This window comes from Cervus elaphus, chromosome 27, assembly GCF_910594005.1.
Source record: "Cervus elaphus chromosome 27, mCerEla1.1, whole genome shotgun sequence".
Classification (NCBI taxonomy): Eukaryota; Metazoa; Chordata; class Mammalia; order Artiodactyla; family Cervidae; genus Cervus; species Cervus elaphus.
Window position 1 is genome coordinate 39,896,147 of NC_057841.1, and position 14,049 is coordinate 39,910,195.

The following is a 14,049-nucleotide window of genomic DNA, read 5'->3' on the forward strand; positions in this document are numbered from 1 at the left end:
ACCATAGCTTTGACTATATAGACCTTTGTCAGCAAACCGACGTCTCTGCTTTTTAATACTCTGTGTAAGTTTGTCATAGTTTTCCTTCCAAGGAGAGGAAGTATATGAGAACCATTCATTCACCTTACTCCTTGTTTCTTGCTTTCTTTACACTGCTTGTTTGCCAATTTGGTTGTAAACCCACATAAGCGGAAATGAATGCAGACTAGAAATTCTCGCTAGACTTCAAAACTGAACTTTACTATGTGTTCTGTCACAACAAGTTCTGTTGGGTTTCTCAAAATTGCTTGCTATTTTTTGAATGATAAGATCATTTCAATTATACAAATAGTATTTACTTCAGCTGCAATATATCAAGCATTGAGCTAGACAGTGGGAAAGCCAAAGATGAATAAAAATAGGCCCTCTGCCTTCAAGGAACTTGGAGTCTACCGGAGGAGACAGACAAATAAATAAATGTATTTCACAGTGATCTTCACTGAGGTCAGTGGGAACTCAGAGAGGCATCTTGGCCAACCAGCTGAGAACAGAAGGCCTCATGGAAGTGGAAAAGAACAGGAGAGATAAATTATCTTCAAGTCTTTCTAAAAGAGGAGATTGTTGAAAACAAAATCTTTAGCATGGATAGTCAGAAGGAAATGAGGTGAAGCTATTCCAGAGGGGAGAGTACAAACCAAGGGGAAAAGGCAATAAACAGTGTGCTGTGTTCAAGGAACCAGAAACAGTGTGCAGCCACTACAGCATAAAATGTGAGGCAGGGACAGCAGAAGATGACGTTTCATATGGTCCATGACGGACTTTGAGGCGGATCCATAGGGGATGTGGATCAGTGAAGGCTTTACGCCAGTAAGCACCATATTTGCTACCCACTGAACTGTCAGTCACCTGGGTAGAAGAGATCCCTCAGTGACAGTTTACTAATAGGTCTTAATCCAGAGAAAAGAAGTCCTGTAGACACATTATCCAGCCCACGAGCTTGCGTGTTACTGTGGTCTCCTGGCCAAAAAAGTTCATGTTCTTTCCTGTATATGTGTGCGCCAGGGAGATAGATTAATCTGTATCTAATAGTTTCTCAAAAACCACCTTTACAAGAAAGTGCACAAATATTATTGTGAATTATGTGGCAAAGACAGCAATGAAACCTTAGCTTACACTATAATTCTGAGAGCATATGATTCCGGAAGCAGTGAATGGAAAGGACTCTAACCACTATCACTCAGAGAACAGTGAGGTATAAACTGCTACTGAGACAGAAACCAGGCCTGCTAATACAGTAATTACTGGAGGTCAGAATCTCCACAATTATCAGTAATGTTCAGGGTCCACTCAGTTCAGGTGTCTAAATATAACAATCCCCTAAGGGGTTCTCTCAGCTGAGGAACATGAGTTGGCCAGGAGTACTCATTGGGAATGACTCAACCCACACTCAAAGACCAAAAAGAAAAAAAATACAAATATAAATAGCAAGGCAATAAGGTTCTGAAATTGACTTTCAGGTCCTCTGAAGACACAGGCAAGCACAGGTGGCCGGCCTGACTAACAGCAGAGCATCAGCTGGTTCAGCAGGGACCATCGTCTTCCTGGATGGCCCCAGACGTGCTGGGTGTCTCTGCGCTGTGCTGCCCTAGGGCTGGGGCTACTTCCTGTCAGTATGATCAGCCTTGGTACATGAAAATATTCATCGTTCTTCTGCACCTGTTGATTTATACTGTTTCATACTAATATGCTTTGCAAAATGCTTGCAGCGTGCTTTACTCATTGTCTCTTGGAATAGCTTTTATTTGCCTACTGACTTAGGCAGCTCTAACATGAACTTCACATGCTGAAGTCTCTAACAGGTGTAGAACTCTAGGGTGCTGGGGCCAAGAAGAAGGTTTAATCTGTTCCCTTGCCAAAAAGAGTCTCTATGGTGTCGGGGCTCCAGCTACAAACAAACCTACAATGTATATGCCCTTGATACTTTCTACCTTAATCATTGTGTCTCCAAGAGTAAAACTCAGAAACGGTATTGCATATACTGTACTTGCTACATTCAGCATTCTCAACTTTCTCCCCTGTGTGACATATTTAACCTTGTTATCAAAAAATTACTGTATTTTAAAAATATAACTGAGGAATCCAGCTTTTAGAAACCACTGTCGTGCTTTTCTGGGAAAAGAGACATAGTTCAACACTGTAGTTTTTATATATTTTATCATGGAACTCTGTGCAGTCTGCCTCAGTTTCTAGGCCCCATCTTACCAGAAGCCAAATCTACCCAGGATGGGCTTAATTCAAATTGGTTTCAGTAATATAGCTGATCTTGTACTCAGTTGTCTTCCAAATACTGATCCTGGATCTAAGTCTTTGTAGTTTGTAGTTTTTTATGCTTTCTGTACTGTGATAAACTTCCTAGTTCTCCAAACTTTGATTTGGAATTATTCTGCCCCCCGAATAGTTACAGCTGCCACTGCTCACTTCTGCTCTCAACTGAGGGATAGTCACTCAGTCATCTCAGACTCTTTACAACCCCATGGACTGTAGCCCACCAGGCTCCCTCGTCCATAGGATTCTCCAGGCAAGAATACTGGAGAGAGTTGCCATTTCCTTCTCCAGGGGATCTTCCCCACCCAGGGATCAAACCCACATCTCCTGCATCACAAGCAGATTCTTTACCGTCTGAGCAACCAGGGAAGCTCATGAGGGATATATTGGGTTGCTTAATAATTAAGCACATTTTCCTCCACATATTCACCTTTTTGACCAGAAATTCAGGGGAGAGAATTCTATTGCTGCTCTGGTAAAATGCCTAGATAGGGCGATGAGTGTCACATAATTTGAGAGGAGAGAAGGGAAGGAGTACTTATCCTATAAAGCCCAGAGTCAAGAGGATATGTTCTTTCAACTCCACAGGATACTGAAAATCTTCATGTCTCCAACAAAATGCTATAGTGTTCCTGGAACTCCGTGAGTTGCAGAAACATTTATATATGTGTTTCTAAACAACTTACCACTCCAGGCTTGGAGACACTGGCAACTATGCTACCAGTTCTGACTTCAGCTTCTTATGCTGGCACTCTATTCCTAAAAAAAAAGAAAAACCTTCTTGTTACGGAGCTCTGGCCTTGACTTGTGGCAAACTGTCTCTGTGATGATGCTAATTAATTACCTTTCAGCTTCTGTATATGACTACATTAATAAAACCTCACCCACATTCTGCATGGTGATGTTGTGATGGCAACTGATACATGTAGAAATGCTTGGGAAAAAATATAACTTGATATTATAGCATCAGCATTAGAGCAAGTAGTACAAACTACGTTGCCAGCCTAGTGAGGAAATGTGTTAAGGCAATGTGACAGCTGAGGACCAACACTGGGGAATTACCTCTTCCTCTACCCACTGCCTGGCTTTGGTCCTCCCTCAAAGACAGGGATGATTAATGAAAGGCATCATTTTGAAAGGAGAGATGCAGAAATGCATGCTTTCTGGCTATCACAGAAAGTTCTAAGTTGGTCTGAAATGGAGCATAGATCTTTGCTGTTACAGCATCTCCTTAGTTAGATCAGAGTCATATAACCCCAGAGATGGAAGAGATTCAGGTAACCATCTATCTCATTTAGCTGCCTCATTTTTCAGATGAGGACACCAAGGCCTATGACCCAAACCTACATGGCCACGTCACAGCACAGTGCCTGGACCCTGTCCTTCCTCCTCTATACCTCATTGCCTACTGCTTCCATGGTTCAGCATCATTTTGAAATAGGTAGCAGAAAGGGCAATTGATTCATTTATTCATTCATTCAACAAAAATTTACTGAGTCCTTATTTTGGACCAGGAATACTGAAGAAACTGGAATTGTAACAATAAATGAAACAGTCAAGAATCACTGTCTTTGTCTCTTCAATAAGTGGTGCTGGGAAAACTGAATAGCTACATATAAAAGAATGAAATTAGAACATTTTATAACACCATAAACAAAAATAAACTCAAGATATACATCTTTGGGTAATTCATGTTGATGTATGACAGAAACCACACCAATATTATAAAACAATTATCAATCAATTAAAAATAAATATTTTTAAAAATAAATACATAAGCCCAAGATAGACTAAAGACCTAAATGGATATATGACAAAAACCAACACAATATTGTAAAGCAATTATCTTCCAATTAAAAATAAATAAATAATTTTTTTAAAAAGACCTAAATTTAAAACAAGATACTATAAAACTATTAGAGGAAAACATAGGCAGAAAACTCTTTGACATAAATCACAACAATATATTTTTGGATCCACCTCCTACAGTAATGAAAAAAATAAAAATAAACAAATGGGGCCTAATTAAACTTAAAAGCTTTTGCCCAGCAAAGGAAACCATAAACAAAGCAGAAAGACAACATACAGACTGGGAGAAAATATTCACAAATGATGCAACCAACAAGGGATTAATCTCCAAAATATTCAAACACCTCACGTAGCTCACTATCAAAATAAACAAACAACCCATCAAAAAATGGGTGAAAGATCTAAACAGACATTTCTCCAATACAGATGGTCAAAAAGCACATGAAAAGATGATCAACATCTCTAATTATTTGAAAAATGCAAATCAAAACTACAACGAGGTATCACCTCACAGGAATCACAATTGCCACCATCAAGAATTCTGCAAACAATAAATGCTGGAGAAGGGGTAGAAAAAAGGAACCCTCCTATACTGTTGGTGGGAATGTAAATTTGTACAGCCACTGTGGAGAACAGTATGGAAGTTCCTTAAAAAGCCAAAAATAGAGTTACCATATAATCCAGCAATCCCACTCTGGGGCACTCTGTGCCCCAGCTGGATAAAACCACAATTCAAAAAGATAGATGCATTACCATGTTCACTGAAGCACTGTTACAACATCCAAGACATGGAAGCAACACAAATGTCCATCAGCAGAAAAATGGATAAAGATGTGGTACATACATGCAATGGAATATTACTCAGCCATAAAAAAGAATGAAATAATGCCATTTGCTGCAACATGGATGGACCTACAGATTATCATACTAACTGAAGTAAGTCAGAGAAAGATAAATATCATATGATGTCACTTACATGTGGAATCTTTAAAAAATGATACAAATGAACTTATTTACAAAACAGAAATAGACTCACAAACATAGAAATCAAATGTATGGTTACCAAAGAGGAAAGGTGGGGGAGAGGGATAAATTAGGAGTTTGGGATTAGCATATACATATACAAAATAATCAATCAGACCTTATAACATAGGGAACTCTACTCAAAGCCACTGTTTCCGTGGAGTTTACCTTCTATAGTAAGAGATAGAAAAACAAGTTCTTGGATAAAATAAATAAATAAAGGAAGGCATGGGGGAGGAAATAAAATTTGTACATGAGGTAGCCAGGGAAGGTGACTTTTAAGTAAAACCTGAAGGAATTGAGAAAAGTAGCCAAGCAAATACATCCCAGACAAGCACTTCAGACAGAGGCAAGAGCAAAGGTTTTGAGTTAGTGGCTCCTGGTGCGTGCAAGGAACAGCAAGGAGGCTGGTGTGGCCGGCGTGAGTGAACGAGAGAGTCAGTGAGGTCCAAGAGGTTCAGCAGGGGACAAGTGGATGGAGGATGCCGTAGGTCATGGTAAGGACAGCAGTGCACTTAGACAGAGAGCCATGGTGGACCACTATGACCATGTGTTCATTTGTACAAAATTACAGAGAGGATATGGTTAAGAAGAGAACAAGAATAGCGGCAGGAAGGATTATCATAATAATCCAGAGAGATGAGAGTGGTTTGGGCCAGAATGGCAGCACTGGGGGTGGTGGAGTGGACAGAGTTTGCTGATGACCAGATGTGCAGTGCGAGAAAAAGAGAGGTACCAAGCATGATGCCGGGGTTTTCACACTGACAACTGGAACAAGAGTTGCCGTGAGCAGAGACAAGGAAGAAAAATACAAGAGACACTGGTTTGGAAAAGATGTACTGGGTATCAGGGGCTCCGTTCCTGACATAAATCTGCAGAGCTTATTTGATGTCTGTATGGAGGTGTCAGCTGGGTGGTTGGGTATTTCAGTTTAGAGTCCAGAGGACACAGCCTAGCTGAAGATACAAATTTAGGAGTAAAGCAAGTAGAAGATATTGAAAGTCATGAGACTGGATCAGATCACCCACGGAGAGTGAGGACAGAAGGAGGAGGGCCTCAATTACCGAGCCCCAGGGTTCTCCCACATGTAAACACTGAGCTGATGTGCTAGAAGAGAATATCAGGGCGCTAGAAACCCAGCAAAATAATTATGATGAATTTTCTCTGAATCCCTATGTCTACTCCACACATCCTTCCATGCTTAAATTCTTGTTCCCTTTTATTAGCTTACTATTGTATTATCCAACTTGATTGTTTATCTTACTCATCAGTCTTTATTTCAAAGGACTTATGATATTTTCCAAAACCCACATACTGTCCTACTCTCTGGAAGAAAATATTTGCTGCCATCAATTACCCTCAAAAAAATATGCCACAACAGCCTGGATAGGAGGGGAATTGGGGAGAGAATAGATACATGTATATGTATGCATGAGTCCCTGTGCTGTTCACAGCATTGTTAATCAATTATACTTCAATATAAAATAAAAAGGTAAAGTAAAAAAAAGAAAATGCCAACATGCCACAAGACATCACTAAAAATGTATAGTGTTCTCAGATGACCATATGAAGGGGGAAACAGTCATTTTTGTACATAACTTCATGTGTGTATGTGAACACAGCTAATATTTATTAAGTGCTTACTAGTGCTGGTCATTCTAAGTAGATATGTATATATATTATCACAATATCTCATAATAATCACATGAAGTAAACACTATTATTATTCACTTTTAGAGATAAGGAAAGTGAGGCTTTCAGATGTTAACTAACTTGCCAAACTTATTAGCTAGGCTGGTTAAGAAGAACTGAGCCTGGACAGTTTGACTCCAGAACCCCTACTCTTTAAACTTTTGTCCAGAGTTTGCAAACTGGCCACTAATCTAGGCAATGGATTTAAACTCATATAGCTGTTTGGCTTTGGGCTGCAAGGTGTTTTCAAAAAAGAAATGTACTTTGAATGTATTTAGGAGGTACGTATGTTCATTACACCACAGTCTGCACTAGTCCTTACAGGCTTCATCCTTCCCTCCTTGGCATGTAATTTGCCTGCATACCGAGTACATTTGAGTTGTTGACACTGGCTGTGCTATACATTTTTCTATGATCTTTAACAGGCTTCTGAAACACATATTTTATTTCTTGCACACACACACACCACCATTCGGCCATCAGGAAAAATTAAACAAAACAAGGCTGTCCTTTCTTTCCATCCTTAATACTTTTCCCAGTGGTGGTCATTCATAATGTCTGAGATTATCACCTAGATTTACCTCTCCAAACCTAGCTTCAATTTAACTTCCACAATGTAGGGGAAGCTTGATTTTTGCCTGGAAGCACAGAGCTGTACCCTGAGCATGTCCTATGACAGAAGGACTCAACCTCCAAGAGGGGCTTCATCTCATCAGTTGTTTGATGTTGTCATAAGTCATCTCTGAGCAGTAGCCTACGACACATACGTGTGTTGTAAGTGTGAGTAGATTCAAGTTATTTTTGTTTGGAAATGGCCAAACCACTGTTCATAAGCATTGCCTTCTGAACTCTTGCTTAACTGCATGCCAATTAGACATTCAGGACTTAAGAATATTTTCTTAAATTACCTACATCAGGAAGCTAACATGTTTCTTCAACTGCTTCTGCTTCTTGAGTATCAGGAAGGGCACTATGATTCTGGCTCTATTTTGGATTTAGAGGGGAGAAATCTGAGTTCTATGTGTAGCCATTTTTTTTTTTTTTTTTTTTTGCTTTCTTTACAGAAAGTAAGAAGACATTTTAATGAAAGCCAGATTGAAATTCCTTTTGCTATAAAAGGAAATGATGGTCGGAAAAAAAAAAAAAAGGAAATGATGGAAGATATTTTTTATTTGTGGACCTAAACTCTTGGGTATATTATCTTAGCAAATATTAAAACCAGTTTTTCAGAAGCTGCTCTTTGCATTTCGAGTTCCAGCAGAGCAAAACAAAGCCGGGTGCTGAGCACCAAATTGGGCATATGCCTTACCCACCTAATGGGCTGATTTCTGCACCTGGGGCACGGAAAGAGCACAGTTATTAACCGCTATGAGTTTTTCTCTTTTTGCCAGAGGAAGGGTTGGATTTCTTTTCCCTTTATATATTAGTATACAAGACATGATTTTAACCTTCGACGTAAAGCATCACCTACTACATGTTTAATAATTCAATTCACTAATTAGAACAGCAGAATTCATTCTCATTTAGAGTTGATTAAATACTTTAAATATATAAAAAATAACTAACACACTCTGCCAAGTTTGCACACGCAATTCATAAAGTGATTCTAATAATAAATAGCTATAACAATTGTCCCCATTTCATACACGCAGCAACTCAGAGAACCAAATGACCCTCCCAAGATCACATGGCTCCAAGTGATAACTATGCAGGGACTCCAAGCCATGTCTTATCATTCCAAAGCTCATGTTTCTTCCATGAGTTGGCTGTCCTTGTTGTTTGGCTGCCCTGATGCTGGTGACAGACTCATTAGACCAGTGACCCACTCTCTCACCATTCTGAGTCAATAATTTGCATTAGAAATGGATGAGGAGAGCAAAAAATTATTTGCTTGCCATCATCTGACAACTTTCCCTGAGTCAGTAGAAAAACATAAAAAGCTCCCACAGTTTGTTCCTAAATCACAAGGACAGTTTTCCCTGTGGGGCGTCAGCTCTGCAGGGTGTTGCACACAGAGAGGTTTTGTGATCACATTTCCATTCCTTCCAGGTTCATCAGTGTGCTAATGGGCACCATGATGCTCCTGGAAAAGGGTCTAATACAACATGTTTTCCAGGTATATTTCACCACAGAACCCACTTTATCGAGTAACCAGACAGATGAGTGTCCCTTGGATTCTCATGGGGAGCTACCGTTCTTACGAATCCTGCAACTAACAAAATTTTGGAAAGCGCGTTCTCGGGAGCATCTCTCATAGCTTGAAAATACACTGTGTAGGACAGTTGGAAGTAAACTTAGAGAATTCATTCTCTTCCAAAATTTGGTATAGAATGAAAATATAAATAGATTCAGAAGCAGCTCAGAACAAATTTGTGAAGGGCACATTTATCATGGCTTACCGAGGGAGACTAGCAATGATGCAACCTAATGTCCAAGCAAATGTCACTTAGCCAGCTTCTACCCCACCACTCCGTGCCCCTCTCTGGGGTAGCGTTCCAGACTGTGTGTCCCAGGCCTGACCCAGGGAGACAGCTCCTGGGTTCTTAACTCAAATTTACTTCACGGTGGCACTGAGAACTGTATGCGTTCTTGTTAGCCATGATGAGAGGAGCCCAAGGCTTAAAAGTAATTATATTTAAATTTAGACTCATCTACATTTAGAATGCCTCACCACATCCCAGTATATTCTTTGGAACTAATACTTATTATTTCTTATTCACTTTCCTTCAGAATTGAATAAAATAAGAAAGTAATACTTTATAAGAAATATTATATAAAACTCCCTTCTTTACCTAAAATGAATTCCAGAGATAATATATAACTTACTTACATACACATAATCTTTTTTTAAAAAAAATCAATAAACCATTCTAACAGTATCATAAAGGAGAAATAATTTTTAATGTAACAATATGAATTTTCACATATGAATGCTCCAGCATTGTGGCGTTTCAGGATATGGAGAAATCCTGACTCACACCCACTAAATAATAGTAGCCCCACTTTCATTGTGATCACTCAAAACACCTCTTTCTCCTTTTGAAAATGTCTCTACACATCCATGTCTTCCCACTTAGAAGTAGTGTATTAAATAAATTCAAGTACGAATCAATATGTTCCAATTACTGCCTTAACAGATCACTCTAGCTATTGAGTGGAGAATGAACCAAGGAGGGAGAAGAGTGCAAACAGTAAGACTGGCCAGGAGACAGTGTGATAATCTGTGTAATAAATGCTACATTCGTGCAACTGACAACCACACCTACAGTTAGTCTGTTCTGTGGCCAGAAGCCTATGGATATCTCTATCCTAATATACTGGTGATATGTGAAATATTTCAATCCTCAAATTAAATTTTAGAATCCCCCCCATTCTCCTACAACAAAATAGCATCTCTAATTTTAGCACCACATCCATCCTGCATATCTTTTCTGCAGCATCTCTTGAATTTTTGCTTTGCTCTACATCCAGTCTGGGATGACAATCTTTGAGCCATCCTAGGAACTTAAATTTTCACTGAAATCACCCAGAAATTGCAGTGTAAAGGTTCCTTTCCTTTCAGACCAGAAATTAACATTGGGAGAAATAGAGCTTTTGCTGTATTCCAGATAGGTTACTCTCTCTAAAACCAGAAGCATAACTTTTTTTATCCTGCTATTAAAAGTACATTCCAGTAAATGGGTATCAATAAAACATGCAGTTATAAAAAGAACATTTTGGTCAAACCCTCGAATGTTAATCACACAGAGAATTCCAGAGACAGGCTCCTCATACAATAAACACACTAGCATTTGGGTTTAGAAAGTATAACAAAGGGGCTTGCCACTGGCGCTAGTGGTAAAGAACCTGTCTGCCAATGCAGGAGACACCAGAGATGCGGGTTCGATCCCTGAGTCGGAAAGATCTCTGGAGGAAGACATAGCAACCCACTCTGGTATTCTTGCCTGGAGAATTCCACGAACAGAGGAGCCTGTCAGACTACAGTCCAGAGAGTCACAAAGAGTCGGACACGACTGAAGCGACTCAGTGTGGATACAGTATAACAAAACTTTATGTGGTTTATTGTTTTCCTTGGCTCTTTAAGAACACACCACATTTAGAGAGAAGGGACAAAGGGGAAAGACATTATCAGAGATGTCCCAGATCCCTTTCTGGAAGTGAGAGACAATAAAAAACCATCTTGTATAAAATGCCTTCTTGTATAAAAAGAGTATCTGGTCGCGTAATTCCCGAGTCAGTGCAGAGGGTGGATTTGAATTCACAGCATTTTCAGCTGTCAGAACACAAAAAACAAGCAGAGTTAGTCCTGTTCCCCTCATGTTCAGTGACTCACTTGTCTGAACCTCTCCTTCAGGCGTCTGGGATCCACTGACCAGTCTCATCCTTTCTTCCAGCTCCCACTGTGGTCCTGGACGTGACTTCCCAGAGAAAACAGTCCCTTGAAAGAACCCATGGAGAGGCAGGATTCTGGGCCCCAGTCCATCTCAGGACGGCGGCGGAGGGAGGATCGCTTTATCAGGCACTTTTCTGCAATGCAGTGGGAGGTCTGAGCTCTACAGAGTCAGGGCAGTAAAGTCCTGCTTGAAAACTCCCTGATTTTCCAGAATAGTGTGGCCAGTCCCCCCCAAAACAGACGCTCTCAGGGCAGAACTCACTTACACAGCCTGTCCAGCTCAACCTCTGCCCCACAGGGAACCTTCTCTTTCTATAAATTTCTTCAGCAAGTGATCGCAAAGTGCAAATGTTGGCCCTTGTTAAACCTACCTTGCATTAATGCCTAACTGAGCAATATCTTGTCAGAGAAACTGTGAACTCCTATCTCCACATCAGCAAATAATGTCTTATATATCCTTTTCAAGTCCAACACATGCATGTATTAAATCAATTTCAAACGAATGAATCAAGGTATTTGGGAGAGGGTGACTTTTAACTAGCATAGAACTGTTCTCAACATCTCTGTGCAGTTTAGTGAATGTCTTTAGATGTTCATCTCTGATCATGAAACCATTTTAAATGTTTTTAATTCATTCATTCAGCATGCAGTGCCTGCCCTTCAGGGGGAAGGATGCCATGGAAGATACAGGCAGAGTTCAGGTCATGGAGACCCTCGTAACTTATTAGAAGTCAGAAAGTCACTGAGGAATTTTGAAAAGTCAAAGTGTTAGTCACTCAGTCATGTCCAATCCTTTGTGACCTTGTCGACTATAGCTGGCTATAGGACCCTCCATTCATGGAATTCTCCAGCAAGAATACTGGAGTGGGGTGATAGTCATTCCCTTCTCCAGGGGATCTTCCCAACCCAGAGGTCAAACCCAAGTCTCCTGTATTGCAGGCAGACTCTTTACCATTTTAGCCACCAGGGAAGCCCCTTTATAAGGAATTTTATGCACTGCATAAAATGGTCAGTTTTGCTTCATCCTCTGCTGACCATGTGAAAATGGCTTTGAAGGGCAGAACTGGAAGCAGGTATGGTGGAGGACATCAGGAGAGAAATGATGAGGACTTCAACTACAATAGTCACAAGGATGTACAAATGGGAAGAGGTGTAAGATACAAAATAAATACAATTTGATGAGCTTTAGAGGTCAAAATTCAAGAATGACAGTCAAATCTCTATCTTGGGTGACTAGGTGGAAATGGCTTAGGAAAATATAATTAGCTTCACTTCCAAAAATAACTCTAGATTTTTCTCATTCTTCTTTCATAACACACATCACCCTGGAAATGCCATGTATGTCTTCACTGTGTGCTCACGCTCAGTCACTAAGCCATGTCCGACTCTCTGAAACCCCATGGATGGTAGCCTGACAGGCTCCTCTATGCATAGAACTTCCCAGGCAAGAATGCTGGAACAGGTTGCCATTTCCTTCTCCAGGGGATATTCCCAACCCAGGGATCAAACCCGCATCTTCTCTTTGGCAGGTGGATCCTTTACAACTGAGCCACCTGGGAAGCCCATAAGTCTTTATTATTAATACCAGGCTACACTCTGCAAGAGGTCCTGAACCACACTGTCACTGACAGTGGTAACACTGTCGCTATCACCAGGTACAAGTTCCAAGACATTCTAGACATTTACTAAACACTCCTTGAATTAACATCAGCATATTGATTTGAGGTGACTCCTATATATCTAGGAAAAAGAATGTTTGGGAAAAAAGCCACTTTTACCTCTGAGCCTACCCACATCAACTTCAAGAGAAAGAAATGCATTCTGTTTTGAGTATCATTCCCTCCAAAAATAAAATTTCCACAGTCTCTCTAATTTAACACTTCCATGGTTAATCAGAACTCACTGTCAAAAACATCTTCCTAGAATATGGTACAAAATCAACATGTTTCCATTTATACCAAAATTCATTTCGTGAGATAAACAGGTTATCTTTTTTAAAGCTGTCTCATCGCAGGAATCAACAAAGATTGAAAGGAGACATACCTCAAAGAAACGCAAGTAAAAGCTAGTACTCAAGTACCAAGTTTTTGGCTACACACACACAATTTTATTTTCCTTAAGAATAAACTCAACACAACACAACAGACACAACACAACAGACAACACTGCAATACAAAGGATCATAAGAGACTACTACCAGCAGCTCTATGGCAATAAAATGGACAACTTGGATGAAATGGACAAATTCTTAGAAAAGTATAACCTTCCAAAACTGAACCAGGAAGAAATAGAAGATCTTAACAGACCCATCACAAGCACGGAAATCAAAACTGTAATCAGAAATCTTCCAGCAAACAAAAGCCCAGGACCAGATGGCTTCACAGCTGAATTCTACCAAAAATTTAGAGAAGAGCTAACACCTATCTTACTCAAACTCTTCCAGAAAATTGCAGAGGAAGGTAAACTTCCAAACTCATTCTATGAGGCCACCATCACCCTAATTCCAAAACCAGACAAAGATGCCACAAAAAAAGAAAACTACAGGCCAATATCACTGATGAACATAGATGCAAAAATCCTTAACAAAATTTTAGCAAACAGAATCCAACAACATATTAAAAAAATCATACACCACGACCAAGTGGGCTTTATCCCAGGAATGCAAGGATTCTTTAATATCCACAAATCAATCAATGTAATACATCACATTAACAAATTGAAAGATAAAAACCATATGATTATCTCAATAGATGCAGAGAAAGCCTTTGACAAAATTCAACATCCATTCATGATTAAAACTCTCCAGAAAGCAGGAATAGAAGGAACAT

The 14,049-nt window shown here is 39.8% G+C and overlaps 1 protein-coding gene across 1 annotated transcript in view; it reads right to left on the minus strand.

The window, feature by feature from the left end:
* Nucleotides 1-3,001: 3,001 nt before the first annotated feature.
* Nucleotides 3,002-14,049, minus strand: part of METTL4 (methyltransferase 4, N6-adenosine) — a 108,504-nt gene continuing 97,456 nt past the window's right edge. Inside the window, exon 10 of the mRNA XM_043889104.1 lies at nt 3,002-3,063. Coding sequence (XP_043745039.1) covers nt 3,017-3,063 — 47 coding nt within the window. The 3' untranslated portion in view covers nt 3,002-3,016. The remainder of the gene's footprint in view (nt 3,064-14,049) is intronic.